The sequence below is a fragment of the Emys orbicularis genome, chromosome 7 (assembly GCF_028017835.1).
Source record: "Emys orbicularis isolate rEmyOrb1 chromosome 7, rEmyOrb1.hap1, whole genome shotgun sequence".
NCBI lineage: Eukaryota > Metazoa > Chordata > Testudines > Emydidae > Emys > Emys orbicularis.
This window is the reverse complement of record NC_088689.1, coordinates 43398964-43425208: the sequence shown is the minus strand read 5'-3', so window position 1 is coordinate 43425208 and position 26245 is coordinate 43398964. Positions and strand designations below refer to the sequence as shown.

At 45.8% G+C, this 26245-nt stretch overlaps 1 protein-coding gene across 1 annotated transcript in view; it reads right to left on the bottom strand.

The window, feature by feature from the left end:
• The window catches only part of CDH23 (cadherin related 23), a 547959-nt gene that overhangs the window by 479153 nt on the left and 42561 nt on the right, over nt 1–26245 (bottom strand). Inside the window, exon 2 of the mRNA XM_065408191.1 lies at nt 15846–15956. Coding sequence (XP_065264263.1) covers nt 15846–15956 — 111 coding nt within the window. The remainder of the gene's footprint in view (nt 1–15845; nt 15957–26245) is intronic.

Below are 26245 nucleotides of genomic sequence, written 5' to 3'. Positions count from 1 at the left end.
CCAACTTCTGTTGGTGAGAGAGAGAGAGAGAGAGAGAGAGAGAGAGACAGAGACAAGCTTTCGAGCTTACACCGAACTCTTCATCTGGTCTGGGAAAAGGTACCCCCAGAGTCACAGCTAAATGCAAGGGGAAGCAGACTGTTTAGTGTATGTAGTTAGCACATATTGTAAGGGACCATTCACGATAGAGTGTCCCGTTAACACCTCTGCAGTCATAGGACACAGATCACTCTATATCTGACCTCTCAGTCCCCATCCTCAAAGGAAACCTGCACAACACTTTCAAAAGATGAGCCTGGGAGCTTACATTTATTACTCTGCACGAAAAATCATGGGCTGAACAGAGGCACTGGATTTATGGGTTTTGTCCTATGACTGCAGAGGGATTAATGGGGCACTCTACCTGTGTAAGCTTGACCAACAGAAATTGGTCCAATAAAAGATATTACCTCACCCACCGTGTCTCTCTAGGGTTACACGGTCTCATTCCTGAGAAACAAATAGGGCCCATTATTTAAATTGGTTTTCGTGGTTTCATGACTGAACCAGAAGCTGCTGAACAAAGTGGGAAGCTTCATTTTACACACAGGGTGTTCAGATATCCCAGTGGGGAGAACTGCAGAGATACTTAAGCCTTAGGGTGACCAGATGTCCCAATTTTATAGTGACAGTCCCGATTTTTGGCTTTTTCTTGTATAGGCTCCTATTACCCCCCACCCCCGTCCAGATTTTTCACACTTGCTGTCTGATCACCCCATTAAGCCTAGTCTACACCTAAAACTTACATTGACCTAGCTACATTGCTCAGGGCTCTGAAAAATGTCAATGCCCTGTGCGATGTAATTAGGTCAACCTAACTCCCGCTGTAGATGCAGCTAAGTCGATGGAAGAATTCTTCCTTAGACCTAGTTGCCGCCTCTCAGAGAGGTGGATTTACTATAGCCACAGAGAAAACCCTTCTGTCGCTGTAGTGTCTACAGTACAGCCATATAGCTGCAGCTGTAGTACTTGGAGTGTAGATAGACCCTGAGACACCACGCAAAGGAAATTAATGACAGGGGAGGAAGGGTTGGTAGGGACATGGCCAGGAGCCTTTTGATCCAGTTGCATCTCTCCCCTGCCCCGGGGGCTCAGATGAGGATGCAGAGTAGATAAAGCACAAAGCAGCCCAGAACAAAACAAAGGGAAGAATACCCAAACCTGTCACTGCGCTGTGCCTGCGGCTGACTCAGACCAGATTGATTTAAGAGGGGCACAGAGATAGAGATTCAGAATGCAGCCAGTGACCAGGGCCTTTTTGCAGGGTGAAGGAGGCGGGAGCAGCAGCACAGGGATGGGAGACAGCAATTATTGTTTTAGTGCATGATTAATATCTCGCATTGTTCCCATGGCTGAGAGCCTTTTGCCTCGTCAGCCTTAATTCTGCCAAAGCGTCACTTTTTCCTCGTTGCGCTGTTCTAATTGCCTCCTTTCGCCTTTAATAACCAGGCTCAGTTATTTCAACCCCGTTTACTTAGCGAGAGCAAGGCTGAGAGCACGTGCACCCGTCCCCAAAACCACAGCGGTTGCCACTCCACGGGCTAGGGCTCATTAGTTCTGAGAAAGTTCAGGCCAGACCACGTGGACCAACAACTGCTGCCCGAGCCATGGGAAAGATTAACTATTGCGGATTTATCATGGGAGCAAGGGCAGAGATGGGATGCAAGGTGGCAGGAGAGAGATGCAGCAGGTTTCCAAGAGGGCCTAGTGCATTTGACAGATGGGTTTTCCTTGATTTCCAGCCAGGGCTGAAACAGCCAGTACACTCGCTTATTAAGAGATGCAGTTTAACTGCCTGACAACAAACATTATTGAACAAGGGAAGTGGAGATTTTAATTGGCCCGTCAGAAGTGTTTTGCATTTCTGTGGGCTCCAGTTTCTGGCTCACCTGGAAAGCAGGGGTGAGTGACTGCAGGAGTCAGGTTCTGAATACAATGTCCGGCTGCCTCTTGGAGCACCGTGCAGTCTGACCTGGAAGCAATTACCAAACCAGTCGGGGTCAACTCAGCCAGTCCAGATCGTTGCCTCAATCGTTAGCCCAGCCCTATTAGAAAAGCCAAGGAAATGCCACAGATGCCATCCAGGGGGAAGCATGAGCATGGCCCAGGACTGAGACGGAGGAGGTCTGGGTTCAATTTCCTTGCTGTGCACAGACTGCCTGAATAACCTCCTGCCCATCACTCTCTGTGCCTCAGCTCCCCAGCATTAAAAACGAGAACAATTATACTCTCATTCTACCACTTTGTCTGTTTATTCTGCAAGCTCTTCAGGGCCACCTAGCACACCAGGGCCTGGATCTTGGTTAGGGTCTTCAGGCACTATTGGAAAACAAAGTAATAGAGATTTCCCTCAAAGTCACTTTACACACTGAAACTAGGTCTTATCTAACAGCAGCAAAAAGCTGGAGAGGAAGTGCTAGAGGATGTGCTATAGTGCCTTTGAATAGTTCCCCTACCTTTGAATTTCCTGCACTGTCCTCTGCCCCACGGCCCATTAGTTTTGTATGCTCCCAGTCAATTCCATGCTGAAATACGAATTTGTGAATGTGCGAAGTAGCCACATTGCGTAAGCAGTATTGCTAATGCCAGGTAATAAAAAATCATGAGTCAGACAACCCAAAATCATGAGATTTTTGTAAATAATACATTTAAGGATGTTTTATTTGCCTTCTGGTGTTTGAGCCTTTAGGGGGGCACATTTTCAAGCTCTCCTCCTTAACCACGAGGGCTAGAAAGTTTGTTTGTTGTTTTGCGGGCCGCTGCAAAATCCTACCTCAGCGCCACATCGTGGTGTAGCAGTGACCCTGGCCATCTGACAGCTATGGTAGCGGTGCATATGCCCTGGTAGGTCTAATCATGCTACAAAGGTGTCGGACTATCCAATCCAGGGAGGGGGATTGCTCTCTCAGAAAGAGTGCTTTTCCTTCTTCATAGAGGTTGAAGGCTAGCTAAGCTTGAGGAGGTATGCATGCCTGCATGCCTAGCCAGTGGGATGGCTTGAAGTTAATGGCTAAAACAACACAAGTAAATGGTTTTAGTTCCCTGCACATTATCGAACCATTCTACAGTGGCGGAGTGGAAATTGAGCGACGAAAGGCTGCTAAAAATGTCAGGTGCTAGGCCAACATGGAAAAGAACAACCCTCGCTGTGCGTACTTACAATTGTAGGTTGCTGGTGAGGGAAGAAACGTTAAACCATCTGATGGGGAGAAGAAAAGGATAAGATGCGATATCCTTGGTGTCAGCGAAACCTGACGAAAGAAGGAGTTGGAAGTCAACTGGAAGGATGGAAGCACTGTGAGGCTTGGAAAGGGAGATGGAGTTAGAAATCAGTCAGATTTATCGTCAGTAAGGATTGGTCTTTGAAAGTCATATCATGCCAGCTAATATCATCACATATTGGCGTGTTGCATCTTCAGATGGAGTCAAAAGCTACCCTCAAGGTCATCCAGGCCTACACTCCCACAAGTGCAAGTGAGGACGAAGAAGTGGAAGAATTCTACCGAGAGCTCGAAAGAGCCCTCATGCAAAAGTCCACTTACACTATCACGATGGGAGATTTTAATGCCAAGGTTGGGCGAGGGAAAGCTGGTGAAAAGTTCATAGGGAGATACAGCAGTGGCGAAAGGAATGAAAGAGGAGAAAGGCTGGTAGCGATGGCAGCAATGAAAGAACTGTATGCGGCAAACACCTAGTACAAAAAGAAGACCGCAAGAAGGTGGACGTGGGTCGCGCCAAACGCGAAGAGCAAGAATGAAATCGACTATATTTTAGTCAATGAAAGGTGCATCGTTCAAGACGTCTCTGTGTTGCAGCCTTTCAACACCGGCAGTGACCATCGCCTGCTTAGAGCAAAGTTGATTTTCGATGAAGCGGTGGAAAAGAAGGCATTACAGATGGCAAACAGGAAACAGCGGCCGAAGACATTCGATGAAGCAAAGCTGAAGAAAGCGATTTCTGGGTTTGACTGGAGCCAGACGGAAAAGTGTGATGAGGACTATAGCATCTTTGCTGACAAGCTGAGATGTTGCATAAAAGCAGCTGAAATTGAAAAGCTGAAGAAGGCAAAGGGAAGAATCTCGAATGAAACGAAAAGCTTGTTGGAGAAGCGGAGAAAAATGAAAAGGAGCTCGGATAACAACCTCGAGTACTCCATTCTGTGCAAGCTTATACGGCGAAAACTGAAGGATGACTTTGAGAACTTCTGGAAAGAAAAGATCCTCAAAACAGCTGAATTATGCAAGAGCCTCAAGACATGCAAGCGGGAATTGACACAGAATAGATTGAGCGTAACAGCATTGAAGAACAAGGACGGAGAGACAGTAACCAACAGAGCAGGGATGGAGTTGGTCTGCTAGGACTTCTATACAGAACTGTTCAAATCAAGAATCAACATCCCTCTCCCAATGCTCCAAGAGTCAGAAGAACGCATCCCCCCAATAATCGTCAGCGAAGTCTGAAGCACACTACACCAGATGAAGGGAAAAGCTCCAGGCAAAGATGGAATAACATCAGAAATGATTTCTGCAGGAGGCGAAAAAACTTTGGAAGGCCCTCGCTTTAAGATTCAGTTGATATCTTGAAGAAGGAAAAATACCATCAAGCAGGAAGGAGTCGAATACCATCTTGCTGTACAAGAAGGGCGATAGAGAAAATCTTAAGAACTACCACCCTATATGCCTGCTCTCTCATGTCTACAAGCTCTTTACAAAGGTGATAACGAACCGACTCTCACAGAGTCTGGTTGAACAACAGCCGAGAGAACAGGCAGGGTTTTGAAGAAATTTTAGCACGATCGACCATATATTTACCCTTAGCCAGCTCCTAGAAAGAACAAGGGAATACAAACTCCCGCTGTGCATTGCTTTCATCGACTATGAAAAGGCCTTCGATAGCACCAAGTTTAATGCAATATTAAACGCGCTCACAGAGCAGGACATTAACACGCAGTACATCAGTTTGTTGAAGGAAGCGAATACTGGATGTACAACAGACATTACTCTCCTCAACATCCCAATCGAGAAAGGCGTAAAACAAGGAGATACGATTTCACCAAAACTATTCACCACTTGCCTCAAAATGGTTATGAATAAGATCAATTGGAGGAGTGGTGTCAACAAACGGAGAACGATTATCTCATCTCAGATTCGTGGACGACATCGTACTAATTGCCGAAAGCACCAACCAAAACATGCTACGAAGACTCGACAAGAAAAGCAGTCAGATCGGCCTGAAAATGAACCACTGCAAAATGAAATACATGCGATCAGACATCTTATGAAAAGCCCAAATAACGGTAACAGGAGAAGAAATCGAAGAAGTGGAACAGTACATATATTTGGGCCAAGAAGTTAATATGCGCCAAGATCTGAACAGAGAACTCTCGTGAAGGATTCGGGCAGGATGGTGTGCATTTAATTCCATCAAGGATGTCCTCAAAGGAAAAATTGACAAGACCACACATACAAATATCTTCAATTCAACAGTGCTGCCAGCCATGCCGTATGGCAGTGAAACGTGGGCACTGATGAAAAGAGAAGAGCAGCGGCTGTTGGTAGCTGAAAGGGCAATGGAACGAGCTATGTTGGGAATTTCCCTTCTGGATCGCATCCCAAATGAAATGATCAGAGAATGCAGCGGTGTGAAAGATATTGTCATGGAAAGCAGATATAACAAGTCGCGATGGACGGGCCATACAGCATGGCTCACGGACAATAGGTGGACCGCAATCATTGCTAAGTGGTACCCGTGAGAACAGAAAAGACCACCCAGTCGGCCTCCAAGAAGATGGGAAGATGACATTGTTAAATGTCTCGGACGAACGTGGAGAAGAAAGGCAAGAGTGCGAGAATGGCGGATGTGTTGTGACCAGTGCAGTCTCAACGACAGCTGAAGACCGATCGATCCAGGTGTTTTGCGGGAGGAAGCGGGGTTTAAAAAAAGGAAAGCTGAAATTCTTACTAGCGCCATGACTCCAAGAGCTGAGGCTTTAAGGAAGTTAAGCCTTGTGACAAAACCACAAGAATTGGCAACCCTGTAAGGAGCTGCAAGGCAGGGATCTGGAATGCAGGGTGCTGCAGTAAACGCCAGGCCCTGGTGGCTGCTGTGTTAAACTTATACCAGGTTTAAATAAAAATAATTTTGTAGTGTTAAATACATGCTCTCCATGCCTTCCTAGGGAGGACCCCACAGGCAGGAGCTTGCATTCAGAAGGACATAGGGCCAGCTGGCTAAAGAGAAGCCAACAGGGAGGTGCCTTGACAGCCATGCTGAGCCCATCAAATCCTGGTTGTGTATGTCTGAGACAGGTGGATAGACAGAAGCATACGTCTCAGGAGCACGTTGGAGCCTAGGCATCAGGCACCCAAAAAAGGCAGGTCTGGAGAGTTCAACTTTTGGGATTGATATTTCTTTTCTTTTCTTTCTCAAGAGAGAAAACCATGAAATTCTGGGCATTTGATTGTTAGGCGATAGTGGCAACGAAATTGAGAAGAGGAACAGAGCCTCCACTCTCCAGCAAGCCAACTGCTAATTCAGCAGAGAATGGTTGTGAAGAACCAGCTTAGTGCAAAGCTTAGCAACAGCTTGCACTTGCTTTCCTAGCTCTTCTCTGCTTCCTCAATACTGTTCACTAGCATCCCTGCAGCAGGAGACATTTCAACACACTCAGTTGCCACCTAAGGATCATTAATGCCCTCTAGTTGCATGGACTAGCAAGGTCACACTCATTTTAAGACAAGAGCATCCTGCTTGTGCACCAGACTCATCTTTCTGCAGTTTTCTTGGCTTCACTTTCCTATTGGATTTCCCTTAGGGAAAAGTAGAAGGTAATAAAAAAATTATACCTTTTCTATAGGGTTTTTGAACAACTCTATAGAACCTGACAGAGAAGTGACTCTGCTATAAAATTTTACAGGACAGTAACAAAAACCCTGTGTAAGTAATAGAGAAGAATATCTTTACTGTAAGTATTTTCCATAGAACCCTAATAAGTTTCTGTAGAAATGTATTTGTTTCATCTCAAATTTGATAGGACTCATTTTTAAGGGAGAAACCTCCAGCCTCTATGCTAGCTGCACACACAGGATGAAAGGAGAGCTGTGTGCTTAGATCCCTTATACATTTGCATGCCTCTGAACCTGGAGGCTCATGGCCTCCATTTCCCACAGCGCACCCCAGCTCCTTATCTCCACAGGCCCACCTCTTGATGGCTGATCTGTACTAGAGACACTCTACAGCTGAAGTATCTGTTGGTCCCTGGTGCTCTTGCAACAAACAATGCCTGTTACACCGACAGCCACCACAGTCAGTGGGGACTGAACCCAGGATCATCAGCATCCTCTCCCCCAAAAAACAAACAAAATCAACCACCACACCACAGGGCTCTAACACTGAGAACTCCGTTAGCTCTGAGTAACAGCTATAGAGTCACTAGGGCCAGCCACCAGAGGGAGACAGGATCCTCATTACACTGCTCCTACATGCTCCCAAAATACCTGTGAAACCAGTTATAAGGAAACATTTCTCTCTCCCCAACTAGTATCTTGGTTCTCACCTCAGGTGGCTACCCTAGACCAAGTCTTTCCATTGGCTGATCAGTTGTGATGTCATAGTTTGTGAGCTTACAACAACGTCCATGAAGTGTTGATAGGAGGAGGAGGTATAAACACTGGGTGCTCTATGCTGCCAGTAGAAGAGGTTGGCTGACTGACACAGATGCTGGCCTTAGCCTGGTGGAGAAGATGGGAAGGAGCAGGGAAGGGTTGTCACTTAACCACAGAGAAGTACTGGTTTCATTACACAGCAAAAACTAAAAGGAAAAGAAAGCCAGAAATAAAGATTCTGGGGAGGACCAACTAGCTTGAACAAGGTGCCCTGATTTCAGTTTCTGAGTTTGGGGATGTTTAATAGCAGTGAATGGTGAATTGCTAGCATTGGAGATAAAGGGCAAAGGGGCAACTGGAGTGAGAAAAGCTCACAATCATGTGTCTGCAGGAAAGTGATGCATTGCCAAGCTGCCAAAACCTATAGGGAGCGAGAACAGGCAGGAAAACAAAAAGCCTCAGCAGCCTTAAGGTGACAAACTTATAACAGGGAAGAAAAATGGGCAAAGAGGAAGATTTAGCACTTGCAAATTAAAGATACAGAGTGGAGAAGGGATTGGGGGCAATAGCTAACATCAACGTCTTACCTCTTTAAATACTGGATTCAAATTCAGATTGTCACAACACCAGCCAAAACAAGCTTGGTGCTTTCAGTCTATTCCCAAGTGTCTGATATCCCCACATAAGTGAGCATGACAGACAGACAGCCTGGGAGAGGCTCCCAGCCTAGAGCTGCAGTGAAGTGAAGGGGCAGAGATCTCATAGGTGCTGGAACTAGAGTTTCTGGGGGGGTGCTGCTGCACCCCTTGGCTTGAAGTAGTTTCCATTATATACCGTGTTTACGGTTCAGTTCAATGGCTCTCAGCTCCCCTTTTATAAACATTGTTCCAGCACCTCAGAGATCTGTGTTGGAAGCTTTGATGTGCCTGGTTCTAGCTGGTGCTTTTGGATGCACACTTTCCAAAGTGCCAAAATTCACCTCTAGAAATACGGAAACAAAAGCAACCTAAGGAGCATCAAGCATTTAGCATACAGGAATGGAGTTGGGAAACCTACGTACTCACTCATCTGGGCTCCCACTGCTACCTCTTGTGTCACTTACCGTCTCCCTAAAATAGAGATAATGCTTTTCCCATGGCTACCAGACAGGAGCATAGGGAGGGTTACATGATCAGTATTTGTGAAGTACCTTGAGGACTCCAGTGCTAAGCACCTGGAAAAATAGCAGCACACACAGACAAAATGGTTCATTCAATGCTAATTACTTTTCCGGAGGGTTAGAAGTCCATGCATACTGATTGGTGTTCCAGGGTGGGAGCTTACGAGGTGGAAGATAAAATTCACAAGACCAAAAAGACCTTCTCTGTGGCCATGCAATTTTTTAAAATGGTAGTTGAAAGTACTTGCCGATAATCGACCACTAAAGTCTCTGCACGCCCTGCTGGGCAGCAGCTTTCTGAGATCATCTGCCACATATAAAGCAGACCTCTGAGTAACAGGCATTTCATTTCAAGCCCCTAGTGGGCAGTTTTTTCTAAAGACTGAGTGGCCTTGGCTTTGTAGAGGAGATTCGTCTTGATTCGTGTGATGTCTTATTTATATTATACAGTATATTAGAAATCATGGTTACAGCTTCTAAACCAGCTGTATCAGGATGTTTGATGTATTTGAGCTGCCAGATCACAGACCATCCATGATCCAGCTACAGTGCTTAGATACCCCAGGGATAAGCACCTGAGATAGACAGAGCTAGGATGGGGTTCTGAAGCAGGACTTCTCTCTTCTGTGCATCCCAGTGTAAAGAGCGAGTTGGGTCTCTGACATGATGGCTGTCCCCAAGAAGATGGGCTGTCAAAATTCAGATGAGAAGGAAAAAGAAGTGCTGGGGGGGTGGGTGGGGGAGGGAGAAATCTTTGGGATACAAACAAATGTAGGTCAGAGATACAGGGCCTGAAGAACAGGAGTCATCCGGAAACCGTTTGGAATCAATTTAAATACATACATATAGGCTTGATTCTCAGCTGCTCACAGTAGGCACAGTGCTCAGGAGAAGGCAGCAAAAATGGCTGTAATGCACCTTTCCACTCCCCTAAATCCTGGGGCCAGCCAGGAGATAAATAGCCCCCCAGAGCATGTTAGAGCCATCTAGGCAGCAGTTCTCAACCAGGGGTCCGGGACCCCTGTAGGGCTGTGAGCAGGTTTCAGGGGGTCTGCCAAGCAGGGCCAGCATTAGACATGCTGGGACCCAGGGTGGAAAGTTGAAGCCCCACTTGTGGGGCAGAAGCCCAGGGCCCCAAGCCCCACCACCAGGGGCTGAAGCCGAAGCCTGACCAAACTTAACTTTGCGGGGCCCTCTGTGGCATGGGGCCCCCGACAATTGCCCTGCTTCCTACCCCGTAACGCCGGCCCTGGCTTTTATATGCAGAAAAACAGGAGTTGTAACATGGGTGGGCTGTGGAGTTTTTCTAGCATGTTGGGGGGGCCTCACAAAGAAAAAGGTTGAGAACCCCTGATCTAGGGAACATTCTATTGAGCAGGGATGGCTGGCAGGGACTGCACTCCTGACCATCCCTTCTCCCCTCCCTAGCCATGCCCTTGTCTGTCCCCAGTGTGAAAGGAAGCAGGTGTCAGGCAACTATGTAGGCCTTATGCTGCTGAGGGAAATCAGGTCTTTCCCTTTAGGTCAGCTTTAAATCCTCACTGGAGTGGCACAAAGGGGACTTAATCTGGGCCAAGAATGTGGCTTATATTTTTGCTACTATGGCTTAGTGGGGAAACAACAATTACTTTAAGAGTGCAGTGTTATCAAAGGGAGACATGATTGCTGTTGTTTCTCAGAGAGTTACATACAGGCAAATAAACCCCCATGCTAAGAGTATCCACTCCACCAATTATTCCTGCACCAACCCCAATTTTCATGGGGTGGCGCCGTACACTTTTACAACAGATAATAAGCCACTTGAAACTTATTTGAGTCTGACATGACCCGGTACCATTTGCAGCAGGCTCATGACATCAGGAGGTGCTGGGACAATTTGTATAGTGGGGGCACTGAAAGTCATTGAGCCAAACTGTAAACCCTGTATATGACAGAAACCACTACAAGCTAGGGGGTGCACCTAGTTCCAGCACCCCTAGTTCCAGCACCTATGCCTGACATGACGATACAGAGATCACAACAAGCTTATTCTAGGCAGCAACATTAGAGCCACTGAGCCTCCAGATGCAACAATACACCAGGGAGGAACGGGAGCTGCATCTCCTATATCCCCAGCATTGAAGACACATCAGCGTTCCCAAAAAGTTGGACACTGCCACTCTGCTTTTATGGCTACCACATGGTTTAAGTACAGACAAAAATAATCTGCTTGAAAAGCTAAGCCTTGGTGTGAAGCTTGGGAGCCTTCTCACGTTGCCTGGGATCTGCATTGTGTTACATTGTTACCTTGACATGTGGGAGTTTTGCCAGGTGGGTGTTTTCGAGAGCTGCTGCTGATCTTGTCGACACTTTGTCACTAACCATTTTTGTGCATGTGAGGAATGAGCCAAACTGCTGCTAACATCATTAGTTTAGCAGGAAAGAGAAGGATTTCAGGGGGCCCACAGCAGAGCAGTCTCCTTTTCTTGCTGTGAGGTTTACATGAACCTGTAAATATCCCATTGGGATTATAAAGCTATTTCACAGTTAAGGAATGGGTGTTATTGCATGGAATATATTAAACAATTAGTTTAATAATCTTCTTGCTGAAGTCTGCTTAAACAGTGAGGAGAAAGTGCTGCCACATGCTGTGGTAATGGTCCCACTCTTATGTAGCTACTGTTGGCTTCCACTTTACATATTAGACTTTTGTCTCCTTGTTTTAATTTCCTTTAAGTTTTATTTACTCACCCTTTAATCCTGCTGTACAGTCAAACAAACATCATAAGGAAGAAACAGTATTTTCCCTTCCACCCACACTCCCTCAGCACAGTGCTTACCTACCGCAAGATCATCAGGGATAGCTGAGAACTAGTGGCTAACTGAGAGGCCCTGTGCCCTACCCTCTTACTGGAAAAGGCTTTTGACTCTATCTACCCAAGGAAAATGATCATCTGTTGCTAACAAGTATTACTGGAGAGTGATTTCCCCCAGTCCCTTCTCCACTGGGGTTGAAGATGATTTCCTAGTTTATACAGGACAACACCATTTGTAACATCATTAAAGAAAGGCTTCCTGGCTAGAAGCTCTCAGTCTGGACCAGAAGTGAGAAAGCCAATGCCACCCCCCAACCTCTCCCTTTCCTGCCCTGCTAAGGGACAGTTTGGCATTTCTAGAAGTTAGCAGGCATGCTAATGTTCACTGGGTGTCACACATTCCCCTCTGGGCCTGATCCACAGAGGACAAGAGTCTGTTACAGTCCCAGCTCTAGGGCTTAGTGCTTTACTTCAGACTGGAGAGGCTTCTGCTTGTTTCTCTGGAGGTTCCCAGTTATGATTAAGATAATGGTGGTCACAGAAGGAAACTGGGAAAGGGGGCTGAGAATTTTGCTGGGTGGAAACCTGTTTATTGGTCCTTTTAGGAGTGTCTTTTTGTGATGTGAATGCTTGTCCGCTAGGACAATTTGTGGGGGCTGGGCAGCTCTGGTAATCATGCCACATATTTAAATCTCTACATGTAGGTGTAAGTGCCTGAGTTTAGGTACCCACATTTGAAAATTTTGAGCTAACCTTCCAACTTGAGCATGTTAGAGATTTCCACCACTGCCAGCTTCAGCTAGAAGTCTCTCCCCTCACTTAAATCATCCTCCACTCCCACCAACCCCCTTCCAAAAAGGCAGAGTGGGGGAGCATTAATGGTCTTGAATTTAATTTGTCGGGGAGAGGTGACGGGGGAAATCTCCCATATTGTGCTCGCTCCCTTTTGAGACATGTTTCTTACAGTATTGTTAACAAACCCTGCGGTGCAGAAGCATACAGGTAGATCATGTGGCTGTTGAGGAGGGTAGAAGATGTGATATTCAGAGACTATACACTGAAATGAAAGACAATTCAGTTATCAGTGCCAATGGTATTGCCGCCCCTCCACCCTAGCAATATTGCTTTAGTATTAGATATGTACTACACATTCAGTGATATTAATTTTTGAGAGACACAAGGCTAAAGGGAAACCTATTATACTGATAACAGTTCTAGCACAATTGGCTGGTGCGCTCTTTAATCCCAATACAGAGAAAGACCAGTCCCTCTGGGTCTAGGTGTGTGTACCACTGCCCTCTACTGGACAGAATGAGAGGCTTCCAGAGGTGTACCTCCAGATTCCTCAAATTGGTTGAGGTAGGGGACCAGCTCCTGTATTTCCTGAGCCTCCTCCTCCACATTCCTTGTCTCACTGCTCCTTCAACTCTCAGCAGCTTTTAGTGGGCACTCTTTTGAGAATGGAGAGCTAGAACTCATGCTGTGTAGCATCTGAAAGTTTCTAATGCCTTTAATCCTAACTCTAGGAAATCGTGAGGAGAGGAGCTACTAAAATCATGTTGGAGTTGAAGTTCAGGAGAAAAACAAGACAGCAGTCAGAGGGACATGATCTTATAGTCTGGGTACTTAAGGAGGGCAGCCCTATAGAGGCAGGCTGCAGGATGACAGGTGTACCCAGCCTCAGTTTCCCTTTTTGTCTGTCCACAGAAAGAACACAGTCTCTCTGTGTTTGACACAAAGCCTGCTTCTGGGCATAATTTATTAATATACACAAGTGCAGTAATTCCCTTACAGTAAACCCACTCTCCAACTCCCACAGTAAGCAGATACAAACATGGCAGGTTTTTCATTCCTCGCTCCAGGAATGAAAACATGGCCTCCAAATCACCCAGCCAAGAGTCAATAGCAGTACTTTGTTCCCGGGCCCCACGCTCCAGGCCTCCCTCTGAGAGTGACCAATCTCACGACTTTTCTACCACTGCCTCCCTGCAATGAGCTCCCCCTAATGCTCCACTCCCCAGGCCTCCCTGCCTGAGTCTCCAACCCCTGCTCAGGGAACATCCCTAGGGGACCAAGCTCTTGCTCCCAGGCTCCTCCTGCAGCTCCTCACTCAGGTCTTCATCCAGAGGACTCCCCCTCCTGCAGTGTTGCATTACCCTGGCCTCCCTGCCTGTCGTTTCTGTGCCTGCATTGGGGATCCACCCTCCAGCAACAGCCCTCTTGCTTCTGGGCTCGGCTTCCCGTGGCCAAGCTGGATCTTCCTTTTTCCCAGGGAGCCACTGCCCAAGCCTGCTGCTTGTCAGGTTCCAGCTTTGGTCAGTTCCAAAGAGCAGCTCTTTTCCAGGTCTCATCAGAAATCCTCTCTCTTGGGTCTGTTGGAGCTTTCTCCCAACCACCTCTTGACAGCTCTCTGCTGCTCTTCTGTCACTCCTTCCCTGCTCCAGCAGCTCTCTCAGCTCTCACCTACCTCTTCCTGATTCTCTAGGTCTGCACTCAGACAGTTCTCTCCTACCTCGGACTCTGACTCTCCTGGTCTCCTCCATCAGAACCTAGGTGCACTCTCTTCAGCCTATCTGGGGGACAGTCAGGAGGAATCACAAGGGCAGTAGGCCCTGCTCCCTCTTAAAAGGGCCGATCACCCTGTGGCAGGGTGTTACCTTGCTTATTTGTCTCGGTACTTTGGTTTGTTGAATGTTAGCGACGTAAAACCGCTTGCAAGTTTGTTTCACAAAAGATGAAGTCGGTGGGCCAGATCCTCATGTGCTCTGCATCCAGCCTGAGTTCTGCTGCCAGTGTGTGGCGTGTCCAAGGAGAACCACTCCGGAGTAAGGGTGAGCCTGCTGAAGCACGACAGCCCCTGGGTAAAACAGACTGAAACCTATGGGGGAGCTCTCACCACCCTAGCCAAAGTTCCCTCCTTAAGCATGAATGGCCACGTTCAACAGCTCAGCTGATTGCCTGCCAGCGAGAGGCATGATGCAAGACAATGGGTGTAATACACTTAACACCCTCCCAAATGCCAGATGACGAAGGATTTAGCCTACAGTTCTTTCTAGTGCCAGTGCCACTTGGGGATTAAAGCCCCACAGCATGGCCATGGTTGGCCCGGGCCAGCTGACTCGGGCTCACAGGGCCTAAAAATTGCTGGAGCCTGAGCTCTGGGCCCCTCCACCCTGGCAGGATCTCTGAGCTCAGACTCCAGCCTGAGCTCAATCAGCCCTGGAGCCTGAGCCCCACGAGCCAGAGTCAGCTGACAGGCCAGCCGCAGGTTTTTTATCCCTGTGTTGACATATCCTTAGTGGCCCAGTGCTGCCCTCTAAATCTGAAAACTGGTCAGTGGGAGGCTGTGACAGAATAGCATGCCATACAGTATTTGGGATGTAGTTGGTCCACAGTGCATAAACAGAGAGTAAACACCCACTACCAACATTGGTACAAAAACTGCCGGCAGGAGCTGCCAGCTGGTTTGGCATGTATCTGCAGAGCCCTGCAAATCCACGGGTATCCACGTTATAGCCACGGACTGTTTTTGCAGATCAGATGCGGATACAAATTTTGTATCTGCTCAGGGCTCTATGCATCTGTAATGTGAGAAAGTCTGCAAGGATTTTGACGCCTCATTCAATACCTTCCAGCGGAACAATATGCAACAAACAAGGTACACACTGCTTGTAGTTTCTAAGTAGGTCTTATTTTCATAAGGGAACATATTTTCCTCTCTCAATCTAACATATCACAGTGTGAAACTGACATAAAACTGCAGGTCCTGATTCTCTTTTAGGACTACTGTGACAGCAAACCCTGTTGGCAGATAAGCATCAACTATCAACAACTGACAGACTCAATCAGAACTGATCTCCCCCAATATAATAATTATTTTCTTGTGGTAGTGCCTAGGGACCCCAATCACAGAGCCGGGCCCCATCATACTATGCATATAAACATATAAGACAGTCCCTGCCCCACAGCGCTTAGCATCTATGTACTGCCCAGCCCCCATTTTCTGGAGTGGTGGCTGGTTTTTTCTGTGACTTTTCTTAAAGGCATCTATCTAACAATAGGTTCAATCACAGTGTCGCTGGCTAGAGAGATCACATACTCAGTAGAAAGATGAAGCCTTTGTGCCCCCAGAGATAAACCCCCAGACATGCAACTGTTAAGCTTTTTAAGTGCTACCACAACGCTTGAAATAGAAAGATGGGTCAGGGAAAAGGAAAGGATAACTGAACAGAGAGAAACTTTACTTACCCAAACAGACTAGCTCCAAGATCAAGAGGGAGAGCAGAAAGTTGCTGGCAGGAAAGTGACACTTCATGGTTCCTGACAAAGAAGAGGAGAGGCAAATTAAATATTTCAAGTCTAGTCAATTTTGTGGGTGACATCTTTCCCCCAAAGCACACTTGTGCAGCTAAGGTGGGGGGCAAAATCCCTTCCCAACTTGGGTTACAGCAACGACATTGCAAACACAATTACGACGCACCTAGGCAGCAAGTCCAAAACGTATTGGCTGAAAGAGATAAACCAGGGTCATTCTATTAGGAGATGGGTAATCACTGAAAGCCTCAGCCTTCACCCCACGCAACAAGTATGGGGAGACAGAGAAATACTGTCAGTCCATGAAAAATACCATCTGACAGTTACTGCTGCCCATCCCGCAGTCATGACCAGCCTCACCCAAGAAACTGGTTAAAGCTGGCAGTGCATGGTGACGTTGTTTGGGCACAGGAAGCAGAAGGGTGCCTCTTGGTGGGCATTCAGATGATGGTGAACAGAGATATCTATAAGCCACAGTAAGTACTGATCAAGTCCATAATGCTAAATTACACAGCTTCATGGAAATTAGAGATACAAGAGACCTACATCCGATTATCTTGTCCATAACTCTGGCTATACAGGATTGGACCTTACAGTTTAATATTGCATTAAAAGCAACTGTACATGTCCCAAGAGATGGCACTTTTGCTGTTTCCTTTGGGAGATTTTCCCCCCTACAATCGGAGATCTCACTGTTAGGACAATCTTTCCTGATGCCCAGACAATTTTCGTTTGCTCATTTTAAATTTCATTACTCCTATTTATAGCCTTTTGGATTATTCTAAACCACTCCTCTCCCTCTTTGGTTTTAAATTCTTCACATACAGTCATCATGTCTCCCTTCAGTAACCCAAACTATATTTAGCTCTTTTAACCTTGCTACATTAGTAATTTCATAATAGTTATTGGAATCTGTCTAGTGTTTACTAGGTGACCCGAACAAAACCCCGTATCCCAGGGACAGGCTCACTATAGCCAAAGAGAGCGATTACCACCTTCTTGCTCCAGGTAGTCCAAACCCTGCATTCTTTACAAAATTCCACTATGATTGACAAGCCAATGCTTTCCAAATTCCTCCTTTCAGTTGACAATCTGCATCTGAATAGCATTAGGACAAAATACTTTACTACTCTTAACTGTCTTGATCCAATCAGGGTATGTCTAGAAGTATTAGAGGTAGTAGCTTTATGACTGTATGCCATATAACTGTGTTCTATGGCAGACCTCATTCCTCCCCCACCTCGCACACCGACGTGCAAACCAGGTGTGGGAATCGAAGGGTTAAAATTATTGGGTCAGAGTCATCCCTGATTTAATTCTATGAAGTCAATGAAGTTACACCAGAGATTAATTTGTCCCATTGTAGCTGGAAAACAGGGTCAAATGACTGCTCATGTCACAAATCAAAATGAGAGCAATGTTTTATTCTTAGTCTCCAGTGGATGTTTGCTCACATCATAAGAATCATTACACAGTTCAGCATGATCAGCAGTGTCTACTCAGCAGACAGCTCTCCAGACTGGCGCAGCATGGGGGCTGCATGTCTGGGCTGAGATGCACAGGACACGTTGTTAGGAAGGAGAGGATAGGGATAGCAGTGAAACGCTGGAGGTCAGGATTAAAGTTGCGTTGCAGTGTGGTATGGGAGCCCAGTACTGGTATAGCAGTGAGTTATCAAGTTGTACTGGCAGAACTGTGTGGGAGACCAGGACTGGAATCACTAAAAATTCACTAGGAATTTAGAAGTACAATGTAGAAAATAGCAGAGAACACATGAGCACATCCAAAGCTCTCAAACACCAGCACTGCTGTGAAATAGTTATGAGCTGGAAGAACATTGAATACATTAGCATGCAAATAAGCACTCTAGCACCCCACTTAGCTTCTAGAATTTCCCAGGCTAGTATTAACAGAGCACATGGCTTCTTACAATGAAACCACAGAATTAAAAATGCAAACAGAAATGGTTAGAATGGTCAGATGCTTATATTGTTTTCAGATGACTAAATAAAAGAGACGGGGGGGGAGGACTCAAAAACCTCCAAACCACAGAAAATTTGTATTTTAAAATGAGAAAAATAAAATCAAATTATATGATTGATAGTAAAATATATACTGTCCTGGAGACAAGTATACACTATGCAGGTATTATGCACACACAGAGAGTATGTGTGTATGTATATACATTTAAACAGAAAAAAACCAAAATGTATATGTAACAATCAAGTATTCTTATTTGTAACCATTCTCATCTCCATCCCACGTTACCACTCCTTCCTTTGTTATATTCTCTTGTTGCGTCTTGTCTAGTATCTTACATCCTGCAAACAATCTGATCAGGCAGACTCAAGCCGCCATGGAGTCCCACTGATTCAGCATGGGTAAGGATTCTCCTTTGAGGGGCTGGGGGCCTTAGACTAAGTGGTTGGGGATAGGCCCCATGTCTGACTGATCTATCTGTACACCACTGACCACATTGCTGGATGCTGTAAAATTAAGGCCAAGATCCTCAGCTGTTGTAAATCAGCATTCCCCACAGTCTTCAACAGAGCTACACTGGCTTACGCTAACGGAGGATACGGTCCAATAATTGGAGCTTGACATAAAAGCATGTATATTGATACTAAAATGTGCTAAACTTCATTTCATGTAACACCTGTTGTACTCAAGGGGTAGATTAATAAAGCAGTGGATCCTGGATGAAGTGCTTTGATATGGGGAACTCCCACTTGGACTGCAACCACCACAAACAGGTAGACAGGACCTTACTTTAATGAGTTATCAGTAAAATGGCACCTCTTATCATATAGAGGCTCGCTCTCTCTTCCCCCTCGCTCCAAACTGCATATTCGCATTTGGTTTGCGTCACCTCACCTCATGAGGACAGCTCAGTGTATGTGCAAATGAATCTATATTATCATCATCAAGTTACTTGCTGGAGGGGATGGGTGGGGGGGTGTCACCATCTTACCAAAATTGAGATAACTTGTGCCTCAAGCTGTGAGGGCCCTGAAAGTCTCTGTCCCACTCGAATTCTGGGAAGATTTCCTACACAACAAGACATTGAAGTCAATCCTGCGTGGTACAATAACTCACTTAAGCACACGCTTAACTTTTATGCATATGAGCAGCCCTTGGGAAGTGAGGCATGTGCTTATGTGCTCCTTTCTCAATTGCCACCAAAGTGCTCAGCGTCTTGCAGGATCAAACCCACTGAGCAACTTCCACTGCTATTACTCATATTTAGCCCATCACAGGACAAAGAACTTCCTCTTCTCATCATGCATTCCCTTGCTCTTCCATTCCTAAAGGCCATGCAAGGTGCAAATTCCCCCACTCTCACTAATCCTGTACACCCGAATCCTTTCCCTCAGTATTGCTGCTTTTTCAAACCTGCTGCTGTGACCAAGGAGGAAGTGAACTCACGTGGAATCCAGCAAGGCTTCTAACTCAGCTAGTAGCTTGCACTGGGGGGGTCGGGGGGGGAGGGCAGAGAGTGATCACAATGCAATAAGAGGGACTTCTGTTGTGGTCCTGCTAAAGGTCAGCCAGGAACAGCTCCACTGTCAGCACCTTCAACCCAGATTGTAACCAGACAGAGTTATGAACATACTAGGGGCTCTCTCTCGATTGTGGAGCAACCTTTATACTCATCTCCCTCATCTGTGATGAAAGTTTCCAGGCTAATATTCACACACCCTCAGCCAAAGAGCATCCTCCCTTCTCCTTCTCTAAAGGAACATCACAACATAGACCAAAGGAGACTAGAAATAACGCAAGGAAAATGAGCAAGAGTAGGTTTGGGCACCAACATTAATTTAAAAATGGAAAGGTATGTAAGCGTTTATTTATTGATTGATTTTCCCATTTTTCATTCACCTGTCCAGCTGGGACTGGAAGCTGAGAAACCATTAGGAGGCTATTCTTTGGAGATTTCCAGCCCACCAGAACAGAACTAAAAAAGTCCAGTTAGTTTGCTAAAGGATCCACGCTAATCTGAAAAGCCAAAACTTGTGAGGCCCCCTCATCACAATTAGAAATGGAAGTGCTCCCCTATCAGACAAATGTGTGGAATAGCTCCCCTCCAAGGGTAGTGATGGATACACCATTATCTGATTCATAAAACTAGAGCACACACGGATATTCTATAGGCAGCAACACTTCAGGAAAAAACTGGGATCAATTCTGCCTTTTTTATTTTCTAAAATGTAACCTTTGGAAATCATGAACCTCGGTGGAGGTCTCAGATGTGAGCTGAGAGTTCTCAGCCTTTAACTGAAAGAGCAGGAATATTGAATCTTAAATAAGCTAGTGTTTTTCCCAAATGTTTCAATCATCTGAGTTATAGATATTAACAAAAGTCTGAAATGTTCGAATATAAATAAATTCCTTCTCTCAATTCATCAGGTTTTACTTACATGGTATTTCTTACCAGTTCAGTCCCCATGGAGTCAACCAGGAAAAACAGGCTAGACAAGACCTACAACAAACCACCCCACACACACCAGTCTTAAGCTGTGTGGCAGGTCCTGCTCGCTTCTGCCTCTGCTCAAGTCCACACACACAGCTAAGAGACCTTTTTGCTGGTAAACACCCCATGCAGTTTGTTTACCGTGTGGATTCCCATAACCCTGGTACACTATAGAGCTTTACACCTACAGCCCCTGGGAGCCCTCAGCTCCTGAGACAAGCAGGGGAAAGCAATCTGCTTCTTCCCATTCCACTTCCTTCCTGTACCTTTTGTGCCATCTGCCTTAGTTCTCCTCACCCATCAGTTAGGTACAGCTCTTCTTAAGTGAGATCTGCTCTGCAGTAATTAATTAGACCTGCAGTGACCAGAGTGCTGGCTCAGCTGCTATTGCCCTGCACTCTGTCACAAGCCCCTCTTAGTGCCTTCTACTCCCTCCCTCCCCCCCCAACCTACCAGGCTGTACATTACCGGGCTGAGGAAAATCCAAAAAGCCACAAACCCATTTTCTTCCATTGCAGGTCCCCTTTAAAGCATTGCCATTGTGGTGTGACACATCATAACCAAAGTATGAGTGTCCCTTTCCAGCATGCAGTCAAGTAACCCTAATTCCAGAGCGGCGCACGTTTTGCTGGCACCAGAGAGGATGCTGCTGCGGCCCAAATGGAGACGTCAACAAAACATCCCATCCTGCTGCCGTCTGCTGCATGAGACTCGCAAGAGGAGGAAACTGTGTTTGTGGTTTTGAACTGTGGCCACCACAAGCCAGAGAGGGTGAAATGTTATTTTCCAGCTTCTCAGAGTGTGTTTCTAAAACAACTGGCAGTGGAAAAACCATTCAAATTATTTAGAAATAAAGACAGTTGACAGCCTCCCTTTTAAATTGAATGATAATCTGAATGTTGTATATTCTAAGTCACTTTTTCATTACATAAGTAATTGCTTGAAATGCCATTTTGATTGTCTTCATTAATATTGCATTTCTCCACACTGGTTTCCAGAGATGGTTTTGTTTTGATATTGTGGATTTAGGAATTTCAAGGGAGAACTTTAAAATTCTGCGTTGGAGAGAATATTTAATTGTGCCTTGTCCCTGAAAGAGATTCTTTGCTAAAACAATTCACTGTAGAAATATAGTTTCTTGTATATATAAATCTAATAAGGGCTCTGGATGGGTCACCCGAGGGAACTGAAACTGGGACCTCTGGATCTAAAAGCATGAGGCACTACCAGGGCCGGCTCCAGCTTTTTTGCCGCCCCAAGCGGCGAAGCGGGAAAAAAAATAAAAATAAAATAAAAGATAAAGCCCTGATCTGCAGCAGTTCGGCGGCAGCCTAGCCGCGCTGCTTCATTCTTCGGCGGCAAGTCCTTCGCTCCAAGAGGGACTGAGGGACCCGCCGCCGAATTGCCGCCGAAGACCCGGACATGCCGCCCCTTTCCATTGGCCGCCACAAGCACCTGCTTCCTTTGCTGGTGCCCGGAGCCAGCCCTGGGCGCTACTGTTTAAGTTAAATGACAAGCTCCATTAGCTTAGGGGCAGTAGCAAACTCAAGCTGCTAAGCAATCCAGCCACTAGAGGGTGACACAGACACACCTGCTCAGCATGTTAATTGAAACTTCTGCTCAGACTTTGGTGCTTTGACCATCCACCTATGGTACTTTGACCATCCAACTATGGTGTGTTTTGAAGATGTACAACTCACTCCCCAGTGACACCCATTTCGCTACATGTGTTCATCTGTGCTCCCACAGAGACTTTTAGTGAGACAATATTGGCCCCTTACTCATAGCCTTTTTCCTTTCAGTCGTTCCTAGGTCTACAGTGGTGACTCGGTGCTGCATATTCTGATAGAGAAATGTGAGTGTTTTATTGTGACATATGCAGCACCCGGATTACCTTAGCTAGAAGTGGGGGTAGCACTTTAGATAACAGGCCCCAAGCCTGCAATCAGATCTGTGTTCACAGAGTGCAGAGCCTCATTGACTTTCTGCCCACATGGGCCAGATTGCAGGATTGGGGCTGCAATTAGTAGAGGTACATCTCCTGGGTTTATGGTCTTGGCTCAGTGCCTACCTAGAAATCACTATAGGTCATCTCTGCCTTTGGTTCAGAAGCCTGTCGTTATGGGACAGAGAGTGCAATGATAAAAATGCTCTTTCAAGGGACTTAGTCTTCACTTTGTTATGTTGAGTTGCAGTCACCCCAGGAGGCCCATGCTCCAGTTCCCCATCCCATGCCCTCTCTGTAAATTAATCAAGGTGAAATTGGCAACAAGTTGTGGAGAAGCTGCCAGCGTTTCATCTAGAAGAATTATGGACTTGATGCACCCGCTCACGCCTGTCTGGATTTGCTGTTCTGTGTATTGTTATCAGGCTGGGAAGTGGCAGTTGATAGGGCTGTGCACCTGTATTGGTTATTTAAAATGCACTGTTGGGACACTTCTGTGCGAGAGGAGTTGTTATACATACAAAGTACCCTTAATTGCCTTAGTCAGAACAGCAGCAGCTTCTGCATTGCCTGTGCCCTATTGGCAGCCATGCAGAAACATTTGGGCTGCTGCTGGCATTTTTATAATCCCAAACCTACAATCGCCTCTTCCCTTTCCCCCACCTGGTCTTCTCTTTCCCGAACACCACCACAATATTTGTGTCTTTAATTTACAGTGTCAGTCTTTCTGTTTGCTGCATGCTGTTCCAAGAGCATAAAGAAGAAATGAAAGTATAAATCAAAAGTGTCTCCCAATCGGCTTTTGTGTGAGGAACTGCTCAGTACACAGCCCCTCTCAGCCCCCTTCCCCAAACCGCCTCTCTAGACGCACATCAAGCAATTCATGAGCCTCCGCCCCACGCCCTTTCCTTCTCCCCCCATTCACAGAATAATTGCAGCTGGAAAACGACAGCTGGGGCTACCCACTAATGGTATTTGCTTCCTTTAGAAAAGACAAGACAAAAAAGATCACTGGCAACCCAATAGGGATCTGCGTGTGTGTGTGTGCGCATGTGGCATTCATCCACCTGTCAAGGCGGCTTCTTCTGCGGTGGCATTCTGACTGCCACCATTGCAGTGATTTTCCCCATCACACCTGGCTCTCTCTCTTCCTTCTGCTCCCAATTATTCAGGAACAAAGGAAGTGGAAAACACATCCCTCTTTCTAACCCATGGAGATTTCAACATGACGATGGTCTTTAAAATGTAGACAGAAAGACCCCTAAATGGGGAAACACATTGGCAATGACAACAACAAAATAGCCACAATGGAATCATAGTATGAAGCAGGGATGTTAAAAAAAAAAACACCACCACCCCACACACATACAGAAACATCAGTAGGCTATGAGAGGAGAACTTCCTTTGTAAAACCCTGTTATTAAATAGCCACATACAGAACCACTCATGGACAGACAGACAAAAGACAACTTTAAATTGGGCTTCTCAACACATTCTAACCCATATTTAAACATTTAGGGCCAAAATCTGATCTTCGATATGCATGATGACAAGCCCCTCACTCTGGTCCCCAACTTTGGATCTGCCTTGCTACTCAAGCTTCTCTAGAACGGGTTTGAGCCAAAACAATTAACCTAAACATCTTCAAATTTGGTAGAAGTTTGGATTCAAATCAGATTTCAGTTCTGAACTTCAAGCACCTCTTTCAGACATAAATGAAGGATGTCCCTTGACCTCTAGCAATTCTATGGACATTTGTCTTAGTTAATGTTTGTCCAGAGCTTTGATGATCACTGGGAAATCACCAAGTGCATTAAGACAACTATTTAAGATACTGCCACAATTAACTACTTAATCGGCGCAGAATTAAATTTGGATCCCAAGTGATCCCATGGCACCTCAGGCCATGTCTACACTACAGACTTATGCCAGCATAGCTTTGTTGGCTAGCACACAAAGACACCCAGGCCCAGCTGAATTGCTATGTTAGCAAAACCCCAGCATAGGCACTCCTATGCCAACAGAAGAGTGCTTCTGTCAGCATAGCTAAACATTGCCTAGGGAAGTGGTGTAGCTATGCTGGCACAACTCCTCTTTCTGTTGGCACAGGCTGCATCAAAGGCCTAGTCTACACCTAAAACTTAGGTGACCTCACTACATTGCTGAAGGCTGTGAACAATTTCATGCTGTGTACACAACTTAGTTAGGTCAACCTAACCCCCACTATAAATGCACCGAGGTTGACATAAGAATTCTTCTATCGACCTAGCTACCAGGCCTCAGAGGAGTGGATTACCTACATTGACAGAGAGAACCCTTCCATCGATGTAGGATGCTACAGTGACACAGCTGTGGCTCCATAGCTCTGCTGCTGCAGCCGCTGCAATGTAGATATACCCTATGCCAGCATAGTTATGCAGTGTAGACATGGCCTCATAATGAATTTCTATTCAGAGATTTGTGCATAGTAAAGCCAAGCAACCATGACCAAGTCCAGCTGGAAATTGTTTTTTAAAACGGTTAGTCTTTGAATTAACCTCATGTTGAATCCTGGTGAGAACATGTGGGACAGAACCTGTCAGCTTTGACAGAACCAAGAAGTGGTGCTACTGAAAGACACCAGTTTCCCCATGTGACCTCTAACTAATAATAATAATATATGGAGATATCCTATCTTCTAGAACTGGAAGGGACCCCGAAAGGTCAACGAGTCCAGCCCCCTGCCTTCACTAGCAGGATCGGGTACTGATTTTGCCCCAGATCCCTAAGTAGCCAAGGATTGAATTCACGACCCTGGGTTTAGCAGGCCAACGCTCAAACCACTGAGCTATCCCTCCCCCTTGTGAATGCAAGCGGTGTTCCAAAAGCACCAGCAAATTTCAGCCTGCGAACATTCGCTAGTATCTACAGACTGCAAACACATTTGGATCCAACTTGACAAGAAACTTGTGCAAAGTTTGTACAAACCACCGATGCTGCATAAATGTGGGTCCAGCTCCAACCAAGGCCAATTCTATGAACGGAATGTTTTTCCCACCTCTACTATGTGCCTGCCACAGCTCCCTGGTCAAATCCCTGCCCCATTATACTACTGCATCAGAGCCCCAGTTCTTACTAACGCACACAGTTCCCTCCCCCCTTCCTCCAATAACTTGTGGAGCTTTTGCAACACAAATGGTTCACTTTTTGTCACAATTTGCTAGTAGCTCCTCCTGCTCAGGAATCTACCACTAGTTTCTAGCTAGGTGTTTAAAATAAATACATTTTTCAGAAAAGTAAACTAAAGTTTAAAAAAAATTACATTGGCATGAGCAATACACAAGTCATAATTCCTGAAAATAACAAATTGCAGAGCAGGGTAATCAGAAGTAAATTGATATTGATAAATAAGCTTTTCTTCCTCGCAGTAGGTGGTTTATTTTAATCTAATGAGTTTTAGATTTTCTGAGCTTTCAGATTCCATGATGAAGAGCCATCTGCACTGGAATTACAGAGCGCTTTGAAATATTGTAATTTTATGGCTCATTTTGTCAGGACTCTTGAAAATGAGATTTGTTCCCAGTGAAGAATTTTGCCCTCTTTCTCCACCCCCCACCTCCAACCCCATGGTGGGGAAAAAAGAAAAAAAAAAACCTTCCCTTGTTAAATAAATACGGGCCAACATATCTGTAGACATTTGATGGGGGTGTAAGGCACAGGGATGTGAGAGAAGGGAGCATGAATATGGCCAGTGTGTTTTGGGAGGCAAGAATAAAACAATTTTTTTGTGAATGCCACGGCGGATGTGTGTGTGTGTGGGGGGGGGGGGGCGGGATGCTTAATATATAGAGTCTAGTCTCCCATCTATGTACCCTTCACCACCACATCTCTCTCTCTTGGATAGCAAGACAAGGCAAGCAATTTCACAGAAGAATTGGG